Source organism: Panthera tigris, chromosome F2 (assembly GCF_018350195.1).
Source record: "Panthera tigris isolate Pti1 chromosome F2, P.tigris_Pti1_mat1.1, whole genome shotgun sequence".
NCBI lineage: Eukaryota > Metazoa > Chordata > Mammalia > Carnivora > Felidae > Panthera > Panthera tigris.
In genome coordinates, this window is record NC_056676.1 from 3,768,315 (window position 1) to 3,786,744 (window position 18,430).

Consider the following 18,430-nt stretch of genomic DNA (forward strand, 5'->3'; position numbering starts at 1 on the left):
CTGGTTGCTTTATCTCCCTACTCGTAGTGATGTTTTGAACCCTCCAATAAGTGTGCTTTGATTTGTTCTTGAAGTAGCCCTGGAAAGTAAAACCAAGAAACAAAAACAAACAGAAAGCAAAAACACTCAAACACACACAAACAATCAAAAATCCCAAAAACAAAAACCAGGAACACCAGCTACAAGTAAACAACAGGTGGAGGCAGATAAGGAAGAGGCCTTATCCCATACAAAGAGAGACATGACAGGGACGGGGAAAAGAAAGAGTAAAAAAGGACCAGAGAAACTATATGGCTTAATCCAGAGAGAGAGAAAGGAAAATAAAGGAGGAGGCAGGGAAAAAGAAAAATAAAATAATTTATCTAGACAGAGAAACTTTAAGGCTTAACCCCAAGAGAGAGAAGGAGAATAAAGAAGGAGGTGTAGAACATGTATCAAGAGAATGGATTAAATATGTCTGCTTAAACAAACTAGCAACCAACAACCAGAGTAACTAGACTAGAGGAGGGACGAGATAAGAAGGAGAAAAGGTAGGAAGAATGTATCTACATAACAAGAATTGTCTGAGAATTAAATCAGGCAAAGCAGCAGCGCTGGTCTGGAGGAGGGGCTGTCTGGTTCCTCCCTGTCAATCCTGCTCTAGGAGATGGGCAGTTACCCAGCGCCAGGGGGCGTGGTTTGGTGTGGGCGGGTCCGCCTCCACTGTGGGCCCCCTTCTGTCCCCAGGACCTTCTCCATGGAGAGCGTGTCCCAAACTACTGTGTTCGACCCATCTTCACTGTGGTGTGGATGCAAATGACGGGGTTTGTCCTGCTCCGCCGACTCCCATGCCCAGCGCTCAGCTGGGATTTAAACTCTGGCTCTGTGCCCCCCACCCCCAGTCCACCCCTAGTACTGGGGAAACACCTGTCCATGTTGCCCGCTATTGCAGGCAGGCTTTGTCCTGTCCCACAGCACTCCAGGGAGGGGACCACTGTCTCCCACTGCAGACCGTGCTCCTGACCTAGCAACTGAGCCCGGGCTGGCTCCTTTCCTCCACTTGTGGGAGAACAGGACAGTCGGCCCCAGTCCAGAAAAGGCCCTGCAGTCAGGGATTGGGTCTTTGTCGCCGGGTCGGTGGTTTTTCTCTCCTCCAGATACAGTCCTGTGCTTCCCCAGCGGCTCTTTCTCTTCCCTTTGTCGCTCCGCAGAAGAGGATCCCTCTCCTCCATTCATTTTGTCTCCCGCAGTTCTCAATCATGCACCTGTGGCCCGTCAGGTTGTCCTGGTGGGTCTCTGGACGAGAGACTGTCTCTTTTCCTCCCCGACTCTCAGAGTTAAAAGTCCTTTAGCTTCAACAGTACTTTGATTGAGAGAGGAGGGAACTGCGGGTCCCCTCACTTCTTCACCATGTTCCAAGATCGATATGGTGTATTTTTGAATATTTATTTGGAATGCCAAATTGAGCTTGTATTCCCGGGATAAACACTACATGGTGATGAAAAAAAAAAGTTATTGCTGGTTTCAATTTGCTAATATATTAAGACTTTTTTGAAAACAAATGTTCATGAGGGATATCCATATATACATCTTGTTAATGTTTTAGTGGGATTTTGGTGGCAGGGTTTTTAATGTTTTCATGTACGTTGTGCAGTGGTAACTCCTCTTTATTTCCACAAAGAATTTGCTTAACAGTAATAGTATATTTTTCTTAAATCATTTAGTAAACTCACCAAAGAAGCAATCTGAGCCTAGAATTATAGTTTTTATTTTGTCTGAATTAATCTCTTAAGTGCTTATAGGACTTTTTCTGATACTCTTTTCTTCCTTTGTAAGCTTTGGTAAAATGTTTTTCAAGATTTTTTTTTTTTGCCATTTTAACTAAGTTATGAATTTAATTGCATGAAGTTATTCATCATATCATTTTATTATTCCTTTTAAGATTTGTTGACTTGCTCGACTTGCAATAATACTACCTCTTTTGTTCCTGATATCAATAACTTGTATTTTCTCACTCTTTTGCCCCATCACTTTTCCTATGGGTTTTATTAATCTTTCCAAAAAAACCCGTTTTTGTCTTGGTTAATTTTGTCCATTCTTTTGTTTCAATCTTATTATTTTCCACTTCACTTTTATTGTTTTCTATCTTCTATTTACTTTGATTTATTTTCTCTTTCATACCTGACTTCTTAAGGTGAAAGCATAGATCCTTAACTTTGTACCTTTCTTTTGTGCATTTGCTTAAATCTTGGAATATCACTGACAAGACTGCTTTAGATCTGTCACAGAATTTGACATATCATTTTATTCTGCTCAAAATGGATATAAATTTGAAAGTAATGTTTATGCATTAAAACAGTGTCTCATAAGAGAAAATGCAGATAAACATCAAAAGAAAAATTAGCTAAAACAAAGTATGAAATCCTTAAGATTTAAAAAGTAGAAAAACTCTATTCATGCTGGTTTGGAGAAAAGCCTGTGATCCTCTTCTTAGCACCAGGAAAGCTATGGAACTTTAGAGTGATAAAAATGGAAAACAAAATCACTTCCTTTTTCAACACATTAGTCAATGTTAGGAGTGTCACCTAGGACCTCTCATGTTTGAATTTAAGTATAAGATTTAAATAAAAATTGGGAGTCAATTATATCAATAGTACATATTTATCAACATTTGCACCTTCAAAACGTATAATGTTTTCAAATAATGCAATTCATCAAAAATCAAGAAATACGTATTCTAATCCTGACTGTAAAAATTACTGCATTGTGAAAGCTGAGTTTAAGACACCCATTACTCATACTTAGGTTTCTCGTGAGAATCTGATATGAAGCTCTTTATTTTCAATTTCACCAATTTAGATAGCATCAGTGAAGGTACTTCCAATTATAGCATATGCCAAGAACATTTATAAAGAAAGAGACCATGCAAACTTTATTTGCATCATGGAAAATGATGATAACTACCAATATGATTTGCAAGTAGGTTGAAACGTGACAGTGAATGGAACTTTGTAGATGAACCAAATTCTGCACAATTGTAAGTATGGGTCATAAGCATAGGTCACTTGGGAAAATGGAATTCAATAGCAGTTCTACAAGGTTGTATGCTTTTATTAATAAAGCTTTGCATCATTTCTGAAATCAAAGATAAACACATGGGTATCCTTCAGGGTCCCATTTTAGTCACTTAGCCTACTTGCAAAACTGTGGCTTTCATAGAAGTGAGGTAAAAATGTATTTTAGTAACTGATTTCATGGTATTATCAAGGATCTGGAAACATACAATGTAGAATGCAGTCTAGCATATTTTGGTGTTCTGACCAGTGGGGTGTTGTGATTTTTTTTTCCTGCAGGTGCTCCAAGTGACCAGAGCAGTGGTACCTCCTCTCCTCTTTGTGACAGTGGGTTGCATCTCAACTATCATCCCAACAATACAGTAAGATGGCCAAGGCATATTCAGACTAATAAGGAGATAACACAAAGAAAGGCGGAAAATATGTGTGTGTGTGTGTGTGTGTGTGTGTGTGTGTGTTCCTATTTTCCTATTTTCCAAAAACTGCTATTGAATCTCATTGCTCTGATATAGTTGAAGTCCTTGTTTGCTTCATCCTTTAAGAATCAGGATAAACCAGGGGACATCTGGGTGACTCAGTCGGTTTAGTGTCCGACTCTTGGTCCACCTCACAAATCTCGCGGTGAGTTCGAGCCCTGCAGCTCTGTGCTGGCAGTGTGGAGCCTGCTTGGGAATCCCTCTCTCGTCTCTGTCTCTGACCCTTCTTTGCTTGTGTGCTCTTTCTCTCTCAAAATAAATAAGTAAACTTCAAAGAATTAGGATAAACCAGGAAAAAATAAATAGGTCAATTATTAATTTTTTAAAATTTCTTGATGCTTTTGTTTTTTGTTTTTGTTTTTGTTTTTGTTTTTGTTTTGTTTTGTTTTTGAGAGAGAGAGAGAGAGAGACAGAGCACAAGCCGGGGAGGAGAAGAAAGAAAGGGAGACACAGGATCTGAAGCAGGCTCCAGGCTCCAGGCTGTCAGCACAGAGCCTGACTTGGGGCTTGAACTCATGAACCATGAGATCATGACCTGAGCTGAAGTAGGAGGCTTAACCGACTGAGCTATCCACGTGCCTCAGTCAATTATTTTTTAATGTCATTTTTCTCCTCTCAGGTCTGCATTAAGCCTTTTGCAAGCTAATGAGACTAACTTCGTGAGATCACGTAACATCATGTAATCATTTTATCATAGTGCATATTATATGTAATTTCATGCTCTAAATGATTTGACATGATTTTTATCATTTTTCCCTTGAAATCATTTAGCTGAAAGTAGCTGTTTAATTTTCCTTTTGGTAAGATTTCTTAACGATCTGCCGGCATACCAGGAAATTAACACAAAGCGAGAAAGATCTGACATCATATTAAAACATAATGAATGTTAAACTACACATGTATTTAATCACTGATAAAATTGGCATGTTTGTTTTATATACATTTAATAAAACGTTAAATTTCCTTTTCCACTTGTAGTTTGGGGCAAGCAAGTTTTTTTGTTTGTTTTTGTTTTGTTTTGTTTTTTAATAAACATGTTTGAACTCCTTATATTTCACCCTTCAAAACGTTCACACATCTTCAAGTCAAAGCAGTTTTCTCAGGTTACATGCGAGTCGAACTTTCCGCTGGGATCACAAACATGAAGAGCAGCAGAGCAGATATTAAGCAGGAATTTATTTTTCTATTCTGCATATTAGGTTATAAAACACCTGTAGCTTCTGACTTGGATGATTCGTCTTCCACTTGAAATTCTTGCCCTAATTGTGGCATTTTACTCCTTTTGAGCATCTCCAACCTTCATTGTACCTCCCTGCATCACTACTGATCTTTACCTGCATGCCTTGGGTACTCGAGTCCTTTTATAGTTTTATTATTTCTTTGCTCCCAAAGAGGAACCCTTGTCAAGACCAAGGGTTACCTCTACCTGCATCAACCAAGCACATCTGGGTGTATTTAATCCGATCTCCTCTTATTTTTGTTACCAGAGAAATAATTGTCACATTATAGATGACATTTAAAACACTGATCTTCAGAAGGTGGCAAGATCTGAGTAGTTTCGACATTGATTTCCTAATGAGTAAATAAATAAATACATTCTGTGCCACCATTACCACACTTCTCAATTAGTTGACTTCCAGTCTCCAAACAAATCTTCACGTCTTACCTCTGGAACCGCTCACCTTCTTTCCTTACGATCTAGATGCTCTTGGTGCTTCTGATGCCCTTCCAGTCCCCTTTACTGGGCTGGTGCACCTACTACCCCCAGCTGCTGTGAGTGCTGGTTACCTGCCCCCCAAACTGCCCCATTCACTGCTGACCTCTCTTGTAAGGACCCTCTGCCTAGGAATCTGGAATCACCACTCCCGGGGGATGGCTGCAGCCTACAACATGAGGCCTCTCTTCAGGAGTCTCCATCTCTGGTGAAGTTGCTCCCTGTCTCATCCACTGCTTCCCTCAGTCCTCACAGGTTTCTCCTGAGAACTTTCCCTCCTCATCTCATTGACCCAAAGTCCCCATCTTAGCTCTGCTCCTCAGACACGAGGGAAGAGCTCCTTGACTTCAGAGTGGAGGAAGCTGTTTAGTCATATTTTTATTCTAATTCTTGTCCTTGTACCCTTGGATTCCTTTATGATAATTAGAAGTAGAGAAGTCACCATGGGTGGGCTATAGGTAAGAATCAGTCAGGTTTTAACTTATCCCACTGACATACATAAAAACATGTATGAAATTGATTTCATGAACTGTGCCTGTATGGTGTTGCTTGCTATTATGTCCTCCCTTAGAAAGGCATAATTAAAACAAGAAAATCACTCAGTAATTCTATAACATGACTGTTCCAAGTAAACGCAGCTATATAAAATTAAAAAACATTGTCATAAATTTTCCTTACAGGGATTATATCTTTCCATTTTCAAGAGGCCTTTTGTTTTGCTTTTAGCATTAGGGTCGGACATTATGTTGACATCCCTGAAGATCTTTAAGTGCAAGCGAATTCATGATACTTACCATGATTTTAGAGAATAAAGATCCAGACATATGTAAATTGACATAGAGTGCATTAAATTAAAAAAAAATCAATGTGTTTCAATTAAATGAATTTTTGCTGAGAACTTACTTTTTGGAAACACTTTTCTGGGTACCATGGGGAGAAGTTAATTGTGTTTCCTGACCCAGAAAGTTTAAAATTCAGATCTATAGACAAATGCATAAAATTAACTATGATAGAAGCAGAAAAAGAACAACGGATATAGCCTTCTGATATCAGAGAGAAGGGCTGCTAGAGACTTTGAATATCGGACTTAATTGAGCTCAACAAACATTGAGGGACCACAAACCAAATTTTGTTCTGATGCCTATCATGGAATAAGGGTTCAGGCCCGATCAGATCATACCGACTTACCCAGCCGGGTGCTATCCTGTGTTTCTCTTCTATAAGGTGTGGAGAGTACAGGATATTGCTTCTCAAAGATTTATAAAATTAGGAGCAGTCAAAGGCATGTTTTCTTCTGACCCATCAGTAAATAAATGAACAGTGAGAACTGGGAAGGAAGTATGTACTATGAGACATATTTTCCAGAGAATGTGTGCACGTTATAAATAGTCTCCTGAAGGAAAACATTCAGTTCTCTGATGTGTCTAAATCTTTAAGTCTATCCTGGACGAGGCAACCCATGGTTTTAATTTCTATACCTTAATTATTCTCTGAAGCAAATTTTGAGTAAGTAGGCATGAATTTTGTTTTCTGAAACAGCATTTTAAGCATATGGGAAAATATTTTAACATTACCCCATCTTCTTACTAAAAATATAGTCTAGTCCTTCTAAGGACCCCAGGTCACCAATTTTAGGGGATAAAAGAGTCCTTTGGTTTGCCAGCCAATATGAAAAAAAAAAAAGAATTTGTTTTGTGTCCACCAGAAGACTTAAATTCAGATAATTAGCTAACCAAACTCTGAGAAATGTTTTTCATAACTGTATACCTTTAATGAATATTTTTTTACGCCAAGTCCTTAACAAAATCCAGATCAGCATTTTGCTCTGTATTCGATTCTATTTTGGTATGATGCTATTCTTGAGTGGCAATTGCATGGCAATATACTTTAAAATGTGTTAACTTTGGGGAAAAGAATCTACTTTAAAGCAAAGAATATCTAAATATTACTTTTCCATTCACATTATTAATATTCTAAGAAACAACATTCTTGACATTGAAGAACAAAGCTCCTGAAAAGTAGTTGTGATCCTTGAAATTAAAAAAAATGTTGGTTCTAGCTCATATGTAATTAAAAACAACCCTAAGACTACTGTTAAAGAAAAAACTAGAAAGAAAATTTTATTCAACTTTCACAATTAAATAAAGATAAATAATCTTCAAAGAGCACTGTATATTCCATTATAAATAAAAGATCTATAAAATGAAATTAAAACTGAAAGTTTCAGTAGCTGAAGTGGGACTGACTTATTTCATATTTTTTATAAGGAGGCAATATAAAAGAAAGTGACAATGACAACTTTGTTCATGAAAGTATCAAGGTGCAGTGCTACACCAAAGACGTGTCAAATTTCACACGTATTTTCACACTTGAAATATTTCATTTCATATGTTCATAGAAGACTATGAAGTCATGTAAAACATGATTTGTAAAACTTCCCATACTCGTGTGTTGGTGATCACCATTGTCCTCAATAATCCATCGCTTCAGTCATTATGTTCTGTTACGGTTTCTATGTCATTTGTTTGAGGAACATATAAAGTGAGGGGAACTATTTGTACTTTTCAAGAAAGAAGAGGAACCATCATCTTTAAATAATTTGCCTAGAATCATGTAGCCAAAGAGTGAAATAATCATGACAAAAATCCTAATTATTCTTTGCATAGTTTCACTTGCAAGTATGACTGGTAAATGTTGTGCGATGAGAGATGTGATGGCCCTAGAATCGTAAAGATGTAGATCCAAATAGATCTGCCTAGCACTGTCATTTGCAGCCTGGCTGACTTGGGTCAATTATTTACTGTAAAATTTCTCAGGAGAGCCCCATGTGCATGGGGTCCTGTGAGTGGGTTCCAGACATACTCTGATATGTGCTTAATAGTCATTGGTAGACCCTGGGACACTCTCATTCCCTATGGTCTGCTCTGACCACAGAAACCTAGTCTACGTACCCTAGTATGTTACTCAGGATCATTATTTCTTCGAGTGTCTTCATGCAGAAAAGGTGGGGAAGCAATAATTTAATGGGCCTAAAAAAAGCTTTAGGTTTTTCTTTTGTAAGAGGAGCCTTTTAATAAGCTTATCGTTGGAGATAGGCACAATAAAACACAGATCATTTAAATAAATTGCTCCTCGGTTAAAGGACTCGTCAGTCGGGAAATTGGCATTTTGGAACCCAGGTGATCTGATTCTGATTCAGAGCCTGAGCCTTTGTCACCCTGTTGTATACTGCCACCTAACTGACCTCATTTCACATGGTGACCATCTATAACATGAGACATCAAGGCCAGAAGCAGGATTAACATGAAACCTACGTTTGTGCCTTTGCAGTCACAAGATAAGCATTAAAACCTAGGTGTCTTGGAGACCAATCACCAGTAGGGAGCCCCTCACTGGATGGTCTTAGCAAGGCTGCCCTTGCCTTCCTACCCAGTGTCCTCAACAACTGGAAGGATTTAGTAGATATTTATTGGCACAGTGGGTGCATTAACATAATAATGCCAAACAGCATGTGACCTTTAGTGAAAACAGTGGAAGCAATTTTGAAGAAATTAATACCTTAAAATGTTAGAGGTGTCTGACTGGCTTAGTCAGGGGATCCTGGGACTCTTGATCTCCGAGTTCTGGGTTTGAGCCCCCTGTTGGGTGTAGAAATTACTTAAAAATAATATCTTTAAAAAAAATGTTAATGATAATATTGAGACTAATGGAGTTTCAAAATCTAGACTAAAATAGAATTTCCTAACAGCATCACTCAAAAATTATAGAATCTATAGAATATAAAGAAATCAGATCATGCCTTGGCCCTTACAATCCATGCAAACTTAAATATCAACATTATTCCAGGTACTGCTGCCAGGAAGAAATTTTAAAGTAAAGCTGAAATAATGAAAGAAGTGTGGATCATCATCAAGTGTGAAAAGCCCAAATTTTATTCAAATATATGTCTCTTCTATACATAAGGAAAAAGACCCAAACTTCTTTTTTTTTAAATGTTTAATGTTTATTTATTTTTGACAGAGAGAGAGGACAGAGAAAGAGAGACAGACAGAGACAGAGCATGAGTCGGGGAGGGGCAGAGAGAGAGGGAGACACAGAATCTGAAGCAGGCTACAGTCTCTGAGCTGTCAGAGCCCGACGTGAGGCTCGAACTCACGGACCGCGAGATCATGACCTGAGCCGAAGTCAGACGCTCAACCGACTGAGCCACCCAGGAACCCCAAAAGACCCAGACTTTTAATGAAACTTAAAATACATGTAATTTTAAACCAGCAGTGGTTGATTTAACATCACTTTAAAACAATATAAGAACATACAAACACTTTATAAACTTGGAGTTAAAACGCTGGACAGAGATTTCCTTGAGTAGTTTTTAAAAGTTGTTTTATAAGAAATTCATTCTACTCAAAAATATTTACAAGTAACTGATAAATTACGAGCATGTATAACACTGTTTAGAGCTTAGCCAATACTCAGAAAATATTGGGTAATTGAATGAACGACAACTTATTCTTATATTTGTCACTCATTACTTCCTTGTAACTTGTCCCATATTTCCATTCCTGAATGAATTCAGTTCTGTCACCCTTTTATTTTTTTCTCCCTTCTCCCCACTCCATTTTTTCATAGGCTTTCCCTGCCATTCTTCATTTCCATTATTCCCTCCTCATTTTCTTATATAGTTCCATTAATAAGGAAGTTGAAAATACAAATTTATTGGTCATGAATATGGATTCCTTTCTAAGGCATTCTATAAATGTCTTTTGATTATTTAGGGGAAAAAAACGATCCATCAAATGGAAAGTGTTCATAACATAGGAACTCAAAACACAGAAATGAAAAAAAAAAAGAAAAAAAGAAAAAACCAGTACTGATTGTTTGTATTCTTTCAGGACACGTTGTCATGTTCGTCCTGGCCAACATCTCCAGGCTTGAGATGGGAAAAACGATGGTGTGACCTTAGGCTGATCCCACTGCTTCATTCACGTTTCTCTCAGTATGTGCCTGGGACAGACTTGAGTCGGTGAGTTCACACCAGTGAGTTCTGATTTTCTGTTCACTGAAAAGAGGCCTGCAACCAAACTTTTAACATCATATGGCTTACGATTTTTATTCGCAGCACATTTCTAATGGTAGCAAGAAGAACTAAAAAAAAACCCCAATAGTGTAACTCAAACATTTATGGATCTGATGATAAAAGACATCCAGTTAATGCCCTGACTCTGCTACTAACTTGCTATAATGGATTCAGTGTCCTTAATAGATATGGTTTTATTGGGTTTTGTTTATTTATCTTAGTTTTAATGTTATTTTTTTCAAGGAAATTGTATAGTTCTTTTAGATAGCAAGATTTATCTTCGTGTACTTGATAATATTCTCATATTATTATCTTTTTAAATAAGCATAGATCCTACCTGATGTCCTTTTCATTCTTGAATATTTTTCTCTCTTTTTGTCTTGGTCGTTTTTGCCATGGGGTTGTAACTTTTATTCATTTATTTTTTCAAAAGCCTAATCTGGGGTTTTGTTGAAGCTCTTCATTATGTGTATGTATTATAAATAATGAGTTTCTGCTTCTTTCTTGATTGCTTTCATTCCATAAGTTCTTAGGCTTGACTTTTTGTTCTTCTAGTTTCTTGAGTTGGATGTTCTAGGGGTCCAGAAACTTCTCTGTAACAAGTGGTATAGTAAATATTTTAGGCCGTGAAAGGCCTTAATATCTCTGGCACAACTATTGAATTCTGCCTTTGTTTCATGAAAACAGCCACAGACATTATATAAATGAATGGGTATGGCTGGATTCCAATAAAACTTTATTTATAAAAAAAGGTGGCAGGCTACATTTGATCTATAGGCCATAGTTTGGCAACCTTTGGTTTGATCGTTAATTTTTCAGACTTTCTTTGCTAATATATGTAGTCGGCACTCTCTCAATATCTCATGCAATAAACAGACAAAAACACTATTAATGATAACACCATTAATGATACGGAGGATCAGAACCCTTAATGAAAAAATATGACCTAGTTAAAATATGTATGATACTGCACTAAAGAAAATGACAGCACACATTCTTTCAAATGAGATATTGAGAGAGAGCATTTCAGTCTCCCACTGTGATGGCAGCTCTGTGTGTTTCTTCTTTTAGTGTGTCAATATTTACTGTATACATTGAATTTTATATTATTTGATATAAATAGATTTAGAACTTTATGACTTTTTGATATATCACCCTTTTATCATTATGAAATATCCTATATCTCTGAAACTATTTCTTGTTTTCAAGAATTACACCAAAGAACTACTGGCGAATATTTACATCATATATTCTTTTATCCATTTCTTTCAACTTTGATTAGTCTTACTCTTCAAAATGTGTCCTTTCTAAGCTGTATATATTTTTTCTTGTATTTCTTTTTTTTAATTCAAAATAACAACCTTGATCTTCTAGTTGGATTATATCTACCATCTTAGTATTGCTTTCTGTTCAACACTTTCATTTTTTTGCTTTTTATGATTAAACACTTTATCTTGAGATAACTGCATTTTCACATATAGTTGTTAGAAATAGAGATTCTCTTTACCCCTTACCCATTTTCCCAAATGGTGTAACTTCTTGCAAAACTGTAGTCCCATACCACGTTCAGGAAATGGATAAAATCCACCACTCATTCAGAATTCACGTGTGTGTGTGTGTGTGTGTGTGCGTGTGTGTGTGTGTGTTGTGTAATTCTACAGAATTTGTTCTCACGTTCACATTCTCTTATCCACCATCATAGTCGCAAACAAGAATTGCTCCAAGAGAACTGTAAGAACCTTTCTGTTACCTTTCTGTAACCATGTCATATTCATCCTCCCCCAGCATGTCCCTGACCTCTGACAACTTATTAATCTGTTCTTCACCTCAATTATTATGTCATTTTAAGAATATTATCTAAATGGAATCTTACATTTTGTAAACTTAATGGATTGAATTTTCTTACTCAGCATCATTCTCTAGTACTTCTTTCAAGTTGTTGCATTTTTCTACTGCTCATTTGTTGTTAATTTCTAATAGTATCCCATGGTATGGATATACTACATTTAAAATATTCACTCCTTGAAGGATATCTGGGTTGTTCCAATTTTGGGCTATTCTAAATTAAAATGCTGTGAACATTTGTGTATACATTTTTATGTGAACATACATTTTCGTTTCTTTGGGGAAATGCTCAAGAGCTCAATTGTTGACTTGTGTGCTAACAGTATATTTAGTTTGGTAAGAAATAGGTACATTGTTTTTTAGAATGGCTGTACCATTTTAAATTCCCACCAGCATTGCATGCAGGATCTAGATTCTCTACCTCTTTGCCAATATTTGGTATTGTTGCCATCTTTTTAGTTTGCATTCTGATAGGTATGTAGCAATGTATCTTTGCGACATGAATTTGTGTGTTCTAATGATGTTGCACTTCTTTTCATGTGCTTCCTTGTCCACAAAATCCTTTCTGGTGAAATTTCTTTTGTCCTTTGACTATATTGTAATTAACTTATTTTTTTACTGTTCAGGTTTGACAGTTTTATTTATATTCAAGAAGAGAGTTCTTTGTCTCAACACACTAGTTTCTGTATTTTATTCCCTTTATCTTTAAAACATTTTTGGAACAATTATATTTTTTTTATTATTTTTGTTTCCTCTATAATATTGGCATATATATCTGTGTGTATGTGTGTGTGTGTGTGTATACACATATATATCCTTTTTTGTTTGTTTTAGTTATTGCCTAAACATTACACCATATATCATAGTCCATCAAAGCTACAATAACAAAATACCACAGACTGGGTGACTTATAAACAGCAGAAATTTATTTCTCACACGGTTCTGGAGGCTGGAAATCCAAGATCAAGTTACCATCATGGTAGAATTCTATGATGAAGGCCCTCTTCCTCATTCAAATATGTCGTCTTCTCTCTGTGTCCACACAAAGTGGAAGGAGCTAGGGATTTCTTGGAAGCTTCTTTTATAAAACACTAATCTCATTCACGAGAGCTCCACTCTCATGGCTGAAGCATCTCCCAAAGGTTCCACCTACCACTGCCATCACATTAGTCATTAAGATTCCAACATGTAAAGTTTGGGCGTGGGGAGGCAGAGGACACAAACATTCAGACTGTAGTACCATACACGCATGGTTATTGGAGTTTAATACCATTTACTAATTTTTCTTTCTTAAGAAAATGTTAAAAACTTAGAACACTTTAACTCCTTTTTTCCTTTCCTATCGATGGACATATTTCTGATATGATTTTAATTATACATGTATTTTAAATTACTCAAGATATTATATTATTATTTTCATGTAACTCTTCAAATGCATCCTACTTTTAATCTTCCTGTTTTTATTTGTTTCTTCTTTTGGTTTTATTTTTCTTCTGCTTTAACAACTCTCTTAATATTTCTATTAATGATATATATTTAATACATGTGTTTGTTTTGTTTTGTTTTACTTTAAAAAAATTATACATTTACATGATGTGGAATCACTTAGCTAAAACAATTTATGAGAAAAAATAACTTGTTTGGATGAGTCCAGATGACTCACTACGTTTTTATTTTTATGGTGCCACAATACATCAGCTGCTTTTAGCAATTGAATTAATTACACTCAATAAATATTACAGTAATAAGCAGTTATAAACATAGCACTATTCAGAGTGGATTGCACAGCAATTCAGATTCAAGAGCTAATTTATTGTTCATTCATTCACTCAATAAATATTGATTTAATGTCTGTAAGAGGAGGTGTTGTGTTTGCTTCTTTCCCTGAAGGAGCTCACAGGCCAGTGGCAATTTCAAGAGTGAGGAGGAAAAAAAAAAAAGGATAAATTACTGGCCAATGATGACAAATATAGGAAATTATTTATCTTGGTTCAAAACCTGGGATGTTATTTGTAAGTTGGTTTTGCCAAGGCCCATAATTTTAACTTCAGTGATAAAATACCTCTCATATTTAATTGCAACAAAGTTGTGTCACTGTCATCTACTACTGTGTAGGCATGAATTAAAACGTCACAATGGTTTTATCAGTGATAGAACAGTTTATGTTCATCTATGGTAATGACCCTGATTTAGAAATATATATATCAGATTTCAGTTCTGAAGTGTCATAATGTTGCAGAAAATTGTAATGTTGGGGTATTAGAATGGGAAGTAGAGGTTGTGGGAATTTTGTCTATTTTTAATTATGCTTAATTTTCCTTATATGAGAAAATTGAATATATTGAGTATATAATTTTATATGTATATTATGTACTATATATATTTGAATTTTAGAAAAATAGTATTTATCTCCATGTATCATTCAGTGTTTAGTATGCTTTATGGCTCAAAAGCACTCAATAAATGCTTATTAAATTCGTTTTAATGAGGAAGAATTCCATCTCTCTGTTTTTGAGCAGGACTATCATCTACTGCATGCTTTTCAAACAGTATGGAAATCAATAGTAGTGAAATAAAGTCTCTCGATTTACATGGTTACATTTAGAAATTCCAGTGGGTTTCTAAATGGATTCCAGCAGAATCACTCTTGCCTTTCTGAGAGTGCTCAGCCTTTTTCTTCTGAGGTGAGGATATTTGAGTTGGTGCCATTTTTTTTAGGCATCTATATATGAAGTTTAGTATCCAAGCAGAGAACAAGGATGAGGATTGTGAGAACTTTTGTTCACCATGCAAGAGTCTTATCAAATGAATTGTAATGATAAGGACAAATATGAATGTAGCTCAAGTCTACACTCAGTTCATGATTGCTCATTGAAGGATGGGACTTTCTAGGAATGTATAGTTTAGGGGATCTCAGGAGGAAGCGGAACAGGTGATTGCATAAAATAGAAAAGATAAATAGTGGGAAGAAAAGGCCTAACTATAATACTATAAAAACAGAATATATTGTAAACAGAGTTTTAAGGTGAAGAGAGTGGTTGGTTGTACCAACTACAGAAAAGAAATACTGAAAGGACTCAAAACTGATTAATTTTGGAGTGACATAGGCTGGAATCATTTCTGGAGTGAACTGGATTGAAAACTAGTTGGTTATAAGAAGAATATTGACAGTAAAGAAAGGGAAACAGTGTGTAAAGGATATGCTAGCATGATGAGGGGGGAAAGAGGGACATGAAATTCAAGGCACATCATGGTCAAGTCATGGTTACTGACTGAGGAGAAGGAGTCAATACCAGAGAGGCTAGAAGTGAAGTAGCTCCATTTGGGTGTATCATTACCCTTCCTATTCCATTGTTCTCCTGTTACATGGGGTCCCAGACACATGGATCCAGTGGGACTGGACTGCTTGACTCTTGCATTTTCACAGATAGGCCAACAGGTCTACAAGGACTGTGCTTCATGTAAACCAGGAACAACCTATGATTTTCAAAAAATAATTAACATTAAGATCTTACTTGATTTCACCTATCCATGAGCCATACAAGTATCCCTTTGTCTAGCACAATCTTCATATATACTCCACTTCCTCACCCTTGGTTTACAAACTGGCCCCCTTACATGAAGGGCAAGGAAAGACCTAAGAAAGAGGAAGACCACTCCAAATTGGTGGGTGGCAGGTTTAATAAGAAAAGGAACTTACTTATGAGGTTTGTCTTGGGTGGCTGCAAAATGAATAGATCTCTGCACCCACCCAACAGAATCTTAAAGTTGATATGCAGGCTTTAATTGAGTTCAGTCATGCATACCATCCAGATGGTTTCAACAACACCTTACTTTCTCAAGGTGATATCCCTGGAACAGTTCTCACTGAGGGAATGGTGGGCAGAACGTACATTCCTAGGACAGGGCAGGGGGTAAGGAGCCTTCAATAGCCTGGGTCTAGCTTGTGTGTCAACTGGCAATCTTGTCCGCTCCATAACCCCTTCTAATACCTCTTCCTACAAAATTGTCCTGTGGGGTTAGTGGAGAAAGTGCAATAACTTCTTCAAGACATATAACTCTCTTGAGGAGCCTGGGTGGTTTAGTCTGGTGAGTATCTGACTCTTGATTTTGGCTCAGGTCATGATCCCAGGGTCATGGGGTAGAGCCCCATGTCGGGTTCTGTGCTGAGTGTGCAGCCTGCTTTGGATTCTCTCTCTCTCAAAGAAAAAAATATAATAAAAATAATAAATAAATAAATAAATAAATAAATAAAATGGATAAGGTGTTTTTTTTTTGTTTTTTTTTTAAATGATAGATAACTCTCTCTCTCTCTCTCTCTCTCTCTCTCTCTCTGGAAAAGCTAAAACTTCTTTTGGATGACTCTGGACCAACTTTGCATAGTTTTTTCAGCCTAGGGAAAGTTATCTTGTCGTATATTCCCTACTTATTTCATTTCTCACGTTTACGACATACTTATTGATACTTCAATGATACAAACCTAACAATTACATTTTAACATTTTCTATAACCAGAGAAAGATAGAGTCCCAGTGAACTTGAGTATCTCTAGAAAATTGAAAAAAAATGAATAAGCAATAACCCTTAAAAGAGCATATTCCAGTAGGTTTTAGGTGTAGATAAAAGATTTCTGATTGATAAAATTTAAAAAAAAGATATATTTCCTAAACCCCTAAAATTTTAACAAAAGGTACCAGATATATTCAAGAGTTGGAACTCAAGAGTATCTTTTCGGAATGACATAAAGAAAGGCAGGATTCACAAACTGAAGAAAGACAAACTATGGGAGAGATGTTACAAGGAACAGGATTATCCAGTTGTGTGAGATCAATAAGATGACTGCTACATAAGCCAGAGAATCTGCAATGTATATAATGCAGTGAACGTAGAAAGATAGCAAAGTAGATCAGAGGTACTAAGGGTCCTGATAACCAAACCAATTGCATCGAGACTCCTTTGCACAAATTATTAACTTCTCCAGGGATGTCTGACACATTAGGAAGAAAAAGCTTTACATTTAGTTAAATTGAAGTTATTGAGTGCTGGTAATTCATAAGGTAGAACAGCTGGAGATCAAAAACAGCAGGAATTTCTGGGACTGGGAAAAACACAATTGGTATGGATGAACAGAGAACTCAGTCTGGGGAGGAATGCAAATATATGCTGAATGGATTTATGGACAAATACAATTAGAAGGGTTAAAAAAGATGAAAAAGAATAAGATAATTAAGTGGTGATGGAAAGGAAAAGATTATAGTCAAAGAACAAAAAATGTCAGGATTTATGTCTGGCATTGTAACTGTCTTGAATGACAACCATATCTTAAATTATCAAAAGCAATGGCTTGCTAAAATGAAGAAAAGAAAAGAAAAGATAGATTAGGAAGAAAAAAATAAAACATCTGCTTTGTTTGCAGATGGCATGATAATCTATGTAGAAAATAAAAAAGAATCGACAAAATATTTGTGTAACTAGTAAGTGATAACAGCAAGTATGAATGAATATACGTATATAATATATATTATATGTATATGAATCTATACGAGGAAAACTACAAAACTGTGGTGAACAAAATCAAAGGAGAATTAAATCAATGGAGAGATATTCCATGTTCATCTATAGGAAATCTTGATATTGTCAAAAGCCTATTGTTCCTAACTTGATCTTTCGATTCCATGCAATTTCAGTCAAAATCCTAGCAGGTTATTTTGTGATTTTTTTTTTTTCTTCAAAGAGTTAGAGCCCAGAATAGCCGATGCAATATTCAAGAACAAGAACGGTTAGACAGCTGATACTGCCTGACTTAAAGACTTAGCGAAATCTGTTGTAATCCAGATGGTGTGGTACTGCAAAATAATAGACAGATCAATGGAACAGAACAGAAGGCCCAGATATAGACTCCAAGGGACACAGTCAACCGATGTTGACAAAGAAGCAAAGACAACACAATGGAGAACAGAGTCTTTTCAACAACTGGTGTTGCAACAACTGGACACCCATATGCAAAATAATGAATCTAGACAGGGACCTTATACCTTTCCTAAAAATCAACCCCAAAAGGATCAGAGAGCTAAATGTAAAGTATAAAACTACAAAAATTTGAGAAGGTAACGGAGGCAAGAACCTGGATAAACTTGGGTGCGGTGATGATTTTTCAATGCAACACTGAAAGCATGGCCTGTGAAAGAAAGAATTGATAAGCTAGACTCCATTAAAATTAGTAATTAATGGCTACAAAAGATAATGTCAGTAGAATGAGAAGAGAA

At 36.3% G+C, this 18,430-nt stretch overlaps 1 protein-coding gene across 2 annotated transcripts in view; it reads left to right on the forward strand.

The window, feature by feature from the left end:
- Positions 1-18,430, forward strand: part of SNTG1 (syntrophin gamma 1) — a 564,850-nt gene that overhangs the window by 360,166 nt on the left and 186,254 nt on the right. For both annotated transcript variants that reach the window (XM_042973560.1, XM_042973561.1), the window contains exons 9-10: positions 3,333-3,415; positions 10,136-10,266. In XM_042973560.1, coding sequence (XP_042829494.1) covers positions 3,333-3,415; positions 10,136-10,266 — 214 coding nt within the window. The remainder of the gene's footprint in view (positions 1-3,332; positions 3,416-10,135; positions 10,267-18,430) is intronic.